General features: G+C 38.9%; 1 protein-coding gene across 2 annotated transcripts in view; it reads right to left on the minus strand.

Annotated features, from left to right (window-relative positions):
- Positions 1-841: 841 nt before the first annotated feature.
- Positions 842-12,469, minus strand: part of oxct1a (3-oxoacid CoA transferase 1a) — a 69,504-nt gene continuing 57,876 nt past the window's right edge. For both annotated transcript variants that reach the window (XM_057831946.1, XM_057831947.1), the window contains exons 16-17: positions 1,596-1,697; positions 842-1,521 (exon numbers count right to left, since the gene is read on the minus strand). In XM_057831946.1, coding sequence (XP_057687929.1) covers positions 1,486-1,521; positions 1,596-1,697 — 138 coding nt within the window. In that variant the 3' untranslated portion in view covers positions 842-1,485. The remainder of the gene's footprint in view (positions 1,522-1,595; positions 1,698-12,469) is intronic.

Genomic DNA, 12,469 nt, shown 5'->3' on the forward strand with positions numbered 1-12,469 from the left:
ATTAAAGAAAGGAATATTAACGTATGTTTGCCATGTTAGCTGCACACACAACTCCACTCAGCTCTCTCACTTAACGACTTTGCCGTGTTGCACATGTATGTTTATGATGTAAATAGATTTTTAGCACCGTTGGATAACATTAAGAGTCCAACTGAATATAAAAGAGGGCTTTTTTCACCGCCACAAAAGCTTTGGGAGCAAAATTTTATAATGGTGCATAATTTGACAACACCGGTCCGTGAAAAAAAGACCCAAATCACACCGGTCCGTGGTGCAAAAAAGGTTGGGGACCCCTGATCTAGACTGTAGAAGTCTAGACTATGCAGCAATTTGAATCCCATACCTCAGAAATGGAAGGCAAATACCTCAAAAGCAGAATGAAAATTACAAAAAACTACCGTAACTTTTCAGGTTTTACTCCATCATTGCCATTTAACGCTTTTTGCGTCACTGTTTTCCAGCCAATGAGCTAACTAGGTTACAATATTCAAGCTTAAGGGGCTCCAGTTGACTTATGAAGGGGCGTGCTGGATTAACATCAACAGCAGGCTGCCATAGGCACTGTCACTTTTCCTCCAGATTTTCCGCTTGATGGACTAACCCAGATGATCTTCTTCAACCCAAAAATGCCTGTGGGGCAGAATCCTTACAGTTATGTAATGACCCTCAGGTAACGCAACCGCCTCTCTCCTCAGCAAGGCAATTGTGTGGAGAACGTTCATGCAATCCCAATGCTCCATTTATAGAAGGATCTGACCTGCAGCTCTTTGCTTTGCTTTCTAATTAGAATTAATTAGAAACACCTTGAAATTAGTTCATTTCAATGAATAAACAACACATTTTTCCACAACTCAAACTGCTTTTTATTGCTTGTAAAAAAAAGCAGGGTAAGAGCACATTCTGGAGTTAAAAAACAAAACAAAAACAAAAAACAAAAAAAACTTAAGGGTTCTTATTGATTCTTCTTGGGTTACTGTCAGAAAAATAATCCAAAACAAAGCTGTTTAGCAATTTGACTTTACAATAACTTTTAGATTAGAAATGAATTGCTCCTTTTTCAACAATAGGTTTACAGTAAATAGGACTTCAGAAATTAAAGTTGGAATCTCATTGGACCAAAGAGACCAAAAGAAGTTACAAACAAAAAGGTGCATGATTCCAAAACGTACGCAATTGCATGAGGCTATTGTGCTGCCATTTTTGGTTATCAACAGAATTCAAATTGGCTCTGGCAGTTGACCATTCTCAGATAATTTTTTCTCTTGAGAGGCCTATTGGAAACAGGTTTTGATAGGCTTTTGTGGAAGATGCACCTGCTGTCTTTTACAGAATAAGTTTTAAAGCTACTCTTAATAATTCACAGCAGCAGACTTCTTTTTTGATGATTAACCTTACTCACTGCTTGATGTCAGTTTATCCAGAATCATTTGAAAGTACACTTTGACCTGTATTCGGAATATGACAACACAGAAAGAGAGATTCACTTCAGATTTGTTGCATAGGCCTCAGATTGGGTGAAACCTAGAAGACACCAGTGAAATAAAGGTTAGTCAAATTTAACATTTTACTATCTAATAATGTTTCTAAGGACTGACCTCAAAGTCTGTACCAGTGCACCCCTTGATGTCGTCTGGAGTGATCCCCTCCCACACTTCTATGAGAGTCAGCCCTTTAGCCTTATCCACATCAAACACGGCCTGAGTGAGGAGAAGCAGGCATTAAGAGAAGAAACTACTGGAAAATTGAGTGTTTTGCTTAATAGGTGTACTTGGAGATGCAGTGGGTGGTGAGGGTGATCGAAGTGTACAACAGGGCCCACAATTATCAAGTTGACCTTCAAGCTTTCGAAAAAGAATTCATTCCCTAGAGCAGACATATCCAAAGTCCGGCCCGGGGGCCAAATGCGGCCCGTGGTCAAATTTCATCCGGCCCCTAGCCTCTCATAAAATCTATAACGTCTGGCCCACACACAGACTTAATAAATTGGTCAGCAGTACTGCTGCAAGAATATGAAGTAGCTTACAAACTAAATGCTGCTCCTCATTTACCCACTAAAAAGCAGCAGCACTCTAAGCAACATTACCCCGTGTGACCCTTTACTTCCAATTTTCTAAAATGGCGACAATGAACAAAAAAAGGAAAGTTGACTGCCGACGATTCAAGGATAGGTGGAAATTGGACTATTTCTTCACTAAAATACGCAAAAACTGTGTCTGGCTCATTTGCAGAGACAGTCGCTGTTTTTACAGAGTTTAATGTGAGGCGAGATTACCAAACAAGACACGCTGACATGTACGACAAGATTACAGGAAAGATACGCAGCGAAAAATTGAAGCAACTTGAAGCTAGTTTAATTTCACAGTAGCAGTATTTCGCAAGAGAGTCGAAAGAGAACGCCACAAAGGCTAGTTGCGGGATTGTTGATATTATTATTTAAAAAAAATAATAAAGCAAATGTGACACACAGAATGTCTTGCTAAAATTTGCTTAAATATATTGTTCTACGTAAAGGACGTCAACCAAGGTCGGTCCCCCACATTTTTACCACACAAAATCTGGCCCCCTTTGCAAAAAGTTTGGACACCCCTGCCCTAGAGGATGCAGACAAGGACTTTAAGGTCAGCCATGCTTAGAACGCTGGACAGTTTGTGCATGCAAGTGTGTGCGACACTGAGCACAACGCAGCAGTTGACAAATTAATCACTGACAACATGAAACATTTAGTGAATATTTTCAGTGGTAGAAGAAAGTTGTCTCTCAATCTTTCCAACTTTTATTTTGCTTTTCCTCTCACATGCAGCAAGCTCTCTCATTTTTTCTTGATGACTAAGGCGTGTTCAAAGTCCTCTCCGCAATTGATCCCTCCAATTAAAAAAGCAAAGCGGATAAACAATCCGTGCCAGGATTAGCGATCAGGCAGCATAGAATAGGAGGTCAACAAATCTGCACTCACAAGTGTTTCACATAATACTGGGATATACACCTCACATAGCGGATTTGTGTACACTTTCCCCCTCCCACTCACTTATCTTTCTGGCTCTTCCCCCCCTCCTTTTTCTCCTAGGTCATCAGGCCCCCCCACATCGTGTCAACCGGAAATAAAACTAGCTAACAATAGTACCAACATATTCATAATTAATGTAGGCGTTCAATGAATTTCTTGTTGTTGTTTGTTCTTCTCTTATGTCTCTCTACTTCTCTCTTTTTCTGTTCCCCCATAACCCCTCCCTGTTCGTTGCTTTCTCTTAATAAACGAAACACATTGAATAATCGCAATAGGAGTATGTCCTACTTTCACGTGGTACATTAAAACTGTTCAGACCAATAGGATATTTAGATTCCCATTCTCCGTGTCAAGCAGCTAAACAGGACAGGTTAAAAAATATATACATATATAATGCGGAAATACAGATTAAATTGAGGGGACAAAAAAATATAATACACTTAGTGAAAATAAAGTCCACAGAAGGGGTGCATGTGAAAACAAGAAAATTGGTATTGGTCTACCAATTGCTCAAACGCCTGTTGTGAATGTGGTATTCAGCACGTTCAAAAAGCACCACAATATTGAATAGTTGGACATTATCATTATTATTCAATTAAAACGTAATAGTGCATTTAAGGTTCACACTGAAATATCAGCCAACAAAACCCCTGAGCTGTTTATCCCGGACTACATATTGTAAATAAACGAGCTTTTCTACAATGCTTTAATTTAACACTGCCAAACCATAGTCAAAACAAAAGAGCTTAAGTCTGAAACACAGGAGGAAGTGTTGCAGGGTTGCATAAGAGACTTCACAACAGAAGCACGAAAGACAAAGTGACCTGGGTCCTGTTGCTTCTCCCAGCAGGGATTGACAGGCCGAGGCCTCTTCCAAAGCCTGTCACGGATCAGCTCATTAGATTCACACACACTAGCATGCACGCGGCAGGAGGCCGACATCTCACTCCAAAATAGCAAGACAGATGGAATGACATAGGGAGTAGGAGGATATGCAGACACCGACACTTAGCTTGACTCAAGCATTCTCAGTCATTATGGAACATTAAACATTGGTCGGCAAAATAAGTTGCTTTCATACATGACAGGAGCATTTTAACTAGAGAAAAAAATGTGAATGTAACATGCTCAGTGTGGCATGATTTTGACATTGTCTTTACCTTTACAGAATTAAAAAAGAAAAAAAAACAGGCTATGTTCAGACTGCAGGGATATCTGATTCAAATCATTTCTCCTCAAATCCAATGTTAGGGCTGACTGATCACGCTATTTCTAGCAAGTAACTCAATCAGACTGTTCAGACTGACATTTCTCTCTCTGGCTGTTCAGCCTGTTTACGAAGAGGCAGTGGCTCAAAGACCAAAGCCCCTTTTGGACTGATATCCTGCGAAATTCCCGTGTAATGTGACGCAGGATTTACCTCTGTCATGGGTTTCAGACATGGAGAGATGTACCGGGAATTACCCAGGTTGGACACTTTTACATGTGTTTGCGACTCAGCACTCCCTGTGCATTGAGGGCGAGGGACAGGATTTTTCAGCCCGGACCCGGACCGATGGGCTGCCTCGTCCTCGCCTTTAGGTTTCAGTAGCAAATTAATTTCGCTATGTTTCCTGTTTAATTTTGCTACCTTTTCAGTTTGCTCTGTTGATAATTGCAGTGTTTGTTTACCGCTTTTTGTCTTACTGCGAAGAAAGAGGAAATGACGATCGGCCTGCCATGATATTTAAGTTATCAGCCTTCGCGCTGTGACCAAGAAATTAACCGGCTGATGTCATGCATGCCGCGTCCCAGTGACGTCCAGGACATTATTATAGGATGCGACCCGGTTAATGTCCGTGTCATCTCCATGTCAGTCAACCCAGGAAATTGCTTTCAGACATAAGGGCTATCTGTTTAAATCCCAGGACTTAACCGGGGTTCAGCGTATGTCTGAAAAGGGGCTCAAGATGCATGATGCTGCATTTAACCGACCAGTAAAATACAAAACGTTTAATTATGAGTAAGCGGTTAAATGATTAAACAACTAGTCGTGCACATCCGGAGTCAAAACCCATCTGAGCTATTCAGACTGAAAAGCATTTTTTCCAAATCAGATATATAAACTACCTCTTGTATGTGGTTTCAATTAGACTTGCAAAAATACGATTTCTGTGCTTTGTGACTGTTCAAACTACAAAAGAGCCATACAGTTGGTACCTGGATGGGCTAAAAATCGGATTTTGGCTGTCAGTCTGAACAAGGCCTTGGAGCAGGGATGCTCATACTTTTTTGCTCCATGAGCTACTTTTCAAGGAGACATCTCCCGCGATCTACCTTAACAGCGGGGTGGGGGTGCTGTATAACCCTAAAAATTTGGTAACACAACTTAATTAACTATGTGTGTACATTTAAAAAAAAAAAAAAAAAGTATTATTTTTTTGATGCCGCAAGCTACCCACACTAACTTTGCAATCGACTGGTCGATCGCCATCGACATAATGGGCCTACCTTAGAGCCTTACAAAGATCCTCAATAGCAAGCGGTATAATCGATTTTTATTCAGATTGTACACTGTTGGTAAAAGGTGTTAGAGTGGTGGACACTGCCGTTATTAAAATACAGTTTGGTGTTTTATGGTATATTAGCTTTTCACCATTAAGAATTTCAACTCGAAAATTTAAAACTTCCACACTGTCGTCTCTGGAATGTTGTTCCATTCCTCTTTAATGGCTGTGCAGGATATTGGTAGAAACTGAAACATGTGCAATGGGTGACATCCGGTAATTATGCTAGCCGTGCAGCACCTGGGATATTTCCAGTTTCAAGGAGTTATTTACAGATCCTTGCAACATGGAGGCACACATTATCATGCCGCAACATTATGTAATGGACATGGATGAATGACAACAACAGGCGTAAAAAATTCTTCATGATATCTCTGTTAATTAAAATCCCATCAATAAAATATGCCTGTTTATTGCCCATTATGTACTGTACACCTTCAAATGCCTTAACCCCACAGCCGCCATGGGACACTCAATCCACAATGTTGACATCAATTTTGAAGGTGTGGGCTAATATGGTTACTTGTAATCTGTGGTTGTGAGGCTGGTTGGATGTACTGCCAAATTGACAGGACAACTGGCATGACTTTGGAGACAATTTATGGTAGGGAAATGAACATTCAATTCAAGGGCTTCAGCTCTCCAGTAAGAATATGTAAAAACTGTTCAGAGTTTGAGGAGAATTTCAATTTGGTTGCTGGAGGGATAATTCTTGTCATTGCTGAAAAGGCCACAGATAATAATTTTGTGTGTGAACAGTTGAATAATTCATTGGGGAATAAATTACTACTTTTGTTGTGCTTTTTAACTTATCTGTTTTTTTTTTCAAAAAGGAAAATGGAGTACTTATGTTTGTCATTGAAGCAAGCAAAACTCAAAATTAAAAAAAATAGTTCAGCTAATTTAATCTGTCAATGCACATTTGAGTGAATGCTGATTCTTTCAACTAAACACCGACAGAATGTCAAAGTTCCGAATTGTGATTTAATGCTACCCCTCGCAAAACGTATGGAATCACCAGTCTCGGACAAGCACTCACGCAGACATTTTATCACGTAGAACAAACTCAGATGAAAAGCTTAAAAAAAATAATGAATCAGCTCAATGTGCAACTCTTTAGCATTCAGAAACACTAGAAGAAGTGAATAAAAAAAAACATAGTGGAGGTCAGTAAATGTAATTTTATAGAGCAAGTGCAGGGAAATATATATGGAATCACTCCATTCTGAGGAAAGAAATATGGAATCATGAGAAACAAACAAAGAAATAACAATCAAAACACATCTCTAGTATTTAGTAGCACCACCCCTGGCTTTTATGACAGTTTGCAGTCTCTGAGGGATGGACTTGATGAGTATTCTTCATCAATTTGGTGCCAACTCTCTTTGATTGCAGTTGCCCGATCATTCTTGCAGGTCAGAGCCTTGCTGTGAACCTTTTTTTTTTTTTTTTTTTTTTCCCTCCCCAATTTCCACCACAGGTTATCAATAGGGTTGAGATCTGGGATATTTGCAGGCATGACATTGACTAAATGAGTCTTTCTCCAAGGAATGCTTTAAACAATCTTAGCTCTGTGGCATGATGCATTGTCATCTTGGAAAATGACAAACATATTTTGATTTGAAGGGATAAGAAAGCTGTCTAAAATTTCAATGTAAACGTGTGCATTTATTGAAGATTTAACCACAGCCATCTCACCAGTGCCTTTGCCTGACATGCAGCCCCATGCAGATTCTTGACTCTTGACAAGGTGATGATGCTGGAACTTTTGTTTAGTGCTGTTCCAGTGAGATTTACAAAGATAACTGCCTGAAGAAGACATCAAAATTCCCTCAGTCCTTGATGATATGGGGCTGCATGTCAGGCAAAGGCACTGGGGAGATGGCTGTGGTTAAATCTTCAATAAATGCACAAGTTTACATTGAAACTTTAGACAGCTTTCTTATCCCTTAAATTGAAAATGTGTTTGTCATTTTCCAAGATGACAATGCATCATGTCACAGAGCTAAAACTGTTAAAGCATCCTTGGAGAAAGACTCATCCAGTCAATGTCATGGCCTGCAAATAGCCCAGATCCCAACCCTATTGATAACTTGTGGTGGAAATTGGGGGGGGGGGGGGGGGGGGGGGGCACACCAAGGCTCCAACCTGCAAGGATGATCTGACAACTGCAATCAAAGAGAGTTGGCACCAAATTGATGAAGAATACTCATCAAGTCCATGCCTCAGAGACTGCAAGCTGTCATAATACCCAGAGGTGGTGCTACTAAATACTAGAGATGTGTTTTGATTGTTATTTCTTTGTTTCTCATGATTCCATTTCCCCCCCCCCCCTCAGAATAGAGTGATTCCATAAATATTTCCCTGCACTTGCTCTACAAATTAACATTTACTGACCACCACAATGTTTTTATTCATTTCTTTTAGTGTTTCTGAGAGAGTTGCACTTTTCAACTGATTCATTATTTTTTCAAGCTTTTTATCCAAGTTTGTTCTACATGATAAAATGTCTGAGTGAGTGCTCGTCCGAGACTGGTGATTCCATAGTTTTTGCTAGGGGTTGTAAAATGCAATTTTCTATTTCCATTTGCATTTCAATTTAGTTGTCTGGGACTCTTTTCGACTGATTTAAATGAGAGTAAAAATTAGAGATCGACTGACATGGGTTTTCAGGGCCGATACCGATTTTTATTAGTTAGAGGGGCCGATAACCGGTTTTTGGAGACGATATTCATTTGCAGTAAAGGTGTAAAAATTGCCATGAAAAAATTGAATAATGCAAACACTGAACTTCATTGAAATGCCTAAAGCATGTTTATTGAATGAAACAAGTATAAAATAATAGCTCCAGAAGCAGAGGTGGGTAGTAACGCATTACATGTATTTCGTTAAATTTACTTGAGTAACTTTTTGAGGAAAATGTACTTTTAAGTGTAGTTTTACTAAGTAATACTCTTTACTTTTACTTGAGTAGATTTGTGAAGACACAACGCAACTCTCACTCCGCTACTTTGGGCTACACAAGAGTCATTAAATTTTTCCTCTTTACTCTACATATTAGATTTATTATTTTTTTGTCAAGCGATGCCAAGAGTAGCACTGCTAATTTCACCAATAAGACGTCGCAAAAATAATCACATGACTCCATTACACCAATCAAATGCAAGCTTGCCGTTCTATGATCACGCCAGCCTGTTCAATCACGTGGCGTCTTTAAGGCGCCGTAAAAAATGAAGCATTTGACATTGAGCGCTGCCCTCAATATGACCAGAAAGCGCAGATTTAAACCACTCTGCCCGTTTTTATTTGGCACTGATTGACCACGGAAAAACGGAGTTATGATCCTTTTAATTTCATAATCGTAATTATAAAGGAACCAATTTCTCCACTAGAGGGCACGCGTGCTCTTTGGACGAATAACGCTTTATTTCTGTCTTTTTTTTCCTCTCTCACACCAGAATTCAATGATTTTTTTTTTTTCGTATTTCTTTGGTTTAATGTGGTTATGTAATGGGTTATTGTACAGTATCATCATAACAACAGTTTAGGTAAGTTTGTGCTGAGAGAAAAAAAATACCATTGTTTAAAATAAATAAATAAATAAATCAAACAAAAATAAGCACTTACTCACAATGTTACTGATTACTTGAGTATTCTTTTCACAGCATACTTTTTTACTTGTACTTGAGTGCCATTTTTTGGATGACTACTTTTACTTGAGTAAGATTATTTTGAAGTAACGCTACTCTTACTTAAGTAAAATTATTGGCTACTCTCCCCACCTCTGTTTGGAAGTGCCTGATGCGCAATACAAATGTAACTCAATTTACAATTACGATTTAACCAATTAGAGGACGGGGTGTAGAGTACTCGTGCAGGAGACAGCAGGCAGGAGAGAGGCACTGCTGCATCTGAGCTGAAATAATCCAGTTTTAAATGGATTTTTTCATATCGGCCAGTCGGATTACGAAAAAGATATCCAAATATCGGCGTCGATAAACGTCCGGGCAGATAATTGGTCTATTTCTCATAAAATTGACATTACTCACCTAGTGGCAATCAATATTCATATGATGATGTAACATATTTAGACAATGTTGGATACATCCAATCTGTCAATTTAAACTGCACTACACATTGGATTTTAATCCACCACTAAATCTACTACGGAATTCTAGCCAATTAAAATTAAACAATAAAAAACTGTAATCACAAAAAAAACAAACAAACAGAAAAAAAAAAAAACAACAAATTGGTTGGGTATCCTTTCAGGACACCTTTATAGATAGACTACTGTGCCAGAGTGCAAGGGAAGTGCGACATTATTACACGTTAACAAAGATTCATCATCTTTTCTGTGTTGAAGCAGAAATGTACTCAAGTAAAGCTAGATAGACATAAAATAATAGGATATAAGATTTGGACAAAATGATTCACAAACTCCAGTAGCTATGAGCTCACTGGGGTTCTCTTACTTCTGAGTCACATTTTTATTCTCCTTGCCTTATTATTAAAGTAAAATTTTTACATCCTTGAATTTCTGCTGCTGATCCAGTAACATTGCTTTCTAAGTTTCTCCATCCAAGGACCGTATTCTACAGCATTAGGATTTTTCTGTAATGTGTAAGAGGGTGAACAGAATCGACATTCCTCGGTCCACTCGGATGGGAGTGGATGATGACAAATATTCATGTACAGTGGTAGTAGTAAAGTATCTGAACCGTTTGGAATTTCTCACATTTCTGCATAAAATCACCATCAAATGTGATCTGATCTTTGTCAAAATCACAGATGAAAATACAGTGTCTGCGTTAACTAAAACCACCCAAACATTTTTAGGTTTTCATATTTTAATGAAGATAGCATGCAAACAATGACAGAAGCGAGAAAAATAAGTAAGTGAACCCTCTGCCTAAGGAGACAATTGAAACCAATTCTTACCAAACATTTAAAGTCAGGTGTGTACCCAATCACTGATGAGTGGTATAAAGCTGCCCTGCCCACTAAAGAACACACACCGGGTAAGAATTGCCTTGATGAGAAGCATTGTCTGATGTGCATCATGGCTCGGTCAAAAGAGCTGTCTGAAGACCTGCGATCAAGGATTGTTGATGTGTGTAAAGCTGGGAAAGGATACAAAACCATCTCTAAAAGTCTGGATGTTCATCAATCACCAGTCAGAGAAGTTGTCTACAAATGGAGAGAAGACTTGCTTCTCTGTGGCCGTCCACAAAAGATGACGGCAAGTGTTCAGCGCAGAATACTCAGAGAGGTTTAAAAGAAAAAAAAAAAGAACCCGAGAGTATCTGCTAAAGACTTACAGAAATTACTGGCACAGTCCAATATCTCTGTGCATAAATCAACTATATGTAAAACTATGGCCAAGAATGGTGTTCATGGGAAGACTCTATGGAGGAAGCCACTGCTGTTTAAAAAAAAACATTGTTGCTTGTATAATGTTTGCAAAAAGGCACTTGGACACTCCACAGAAGTTTTGGCAAAATATTTTGTGGACTGATGAAACCAAAATTGAATTGTTTGGGAGTAACACACAACGTCGTGTGTGAAGGAAAAATGGAACAGCTCATCAACATCAACACCTCATCCCCAACGTGAAGCATGGTGGAGGGAGCATCATGATTTGGGGCTGTTTTACTTCCCCAGGGCCTGGACAGCTTGCAATCAATAATGGAAGAATTATTTCAAGTTTATCAGGATGTTTTGCAGGAAAACCTAAGGCCGTCTATCTGACAGTTGAAGCTAAAAAGAGGATGGATGCTGCAACAAGACAATGATCCAAAACACAGAAGTAAATCAACTTCAGAATGGTTTCAGAAGACAGGGTCCCCCCAGAATTTATAAATCTAAATTCAAGACTTTTAAGACCTTTTTTAATGCCATTTCAACTGAAAATTAATACTTTTCTTGCACCCATTATTTAGATCATATTGAATCATATTAAATAAATAAAGCACTGAACATAAAATTTAACCTCAATTACTAAGTGTGTTTGACCAAAGAATGCACATATATTGAAGATACAATTTAAACACATTTAAAGTAACATTATAAAGTCTGTCAGAATTTTTTAAAACCCACACACGCACACAATAATTATGGACAAAAAGAGGAGGAGGACAGGACTCAGCCATCTTCTGTAACAGGCTAGCCGCTAGTGCACCTGCCAAGACCCCAGTAAACATGGCTAACTCTTGAGTTAAAACGGCGAAATTCACATTCATTCGAAAGGCAAACCGAAATGTTTAAGCAGGTCCACTGCCTTCGCATGACCCATAAACTGCAACCTAAAGTATCTGGATGTAACTTGAACCCCTATCACATACTCCAAAACAACGGGAATATGGCGGGACTTAACCGTGCAGCAGTTGTGTGTGAAAACAATTTCCCGTGTCAACTGACATGGGAAGCAGTGTGCGTGAAAGCAGGCGTTAAATCCTCGGGTCACAGCAGATGGCTGATGACTTAAATATCATAGCGGCGGCCGATGTAACTTCCTCCCTCTTCGCAGTAAGAGGAAAAGCGGTAAACAAACATCGCAATTATAAACATAGCAAGCTGGAAACAGCTAAATTAAACTGAAAACATGACCAAAATTAAAATGTCAAATATTACGTCTGGCCGGGCCAGGGTTCTTTCTCGCTAACTTTTTGAAATAACTATATACCAACGATGTATGAATGATAAACTAAGGAATACTTTTTATAAAATAAATAATTTGGATAAAAAAAAGAAGGCGCTGTATGGTCATTGCAGAGCCAGAGCGTGCCAATACGCCCTTTTTCATCTCTCCGTCTGCGAGTCTGCAAAACCGCATCTGTTTATTTATTTTTAACAAACTTTTCCAGCGTTAGTTCGTTGTGTAAATAAATTTATAATGATCATAAAAATATGTAGTCTA

Source organism: Corythoichthys intestinalis, chromosome 3 (assembly GCF_030265065.1).
Source record: "Corythoichthys intestinalis isolate RoL2023-P3 chromosome 3, ASM3026506v1, whole genome shotgun sequence".
Lineage (NCBI taxonomy): Eukaryota > Metazoa > Chordata > Actinopteri > Syngnathiformes > Syngnathidae > Corythoichthys > Corythoichthys intestinalis.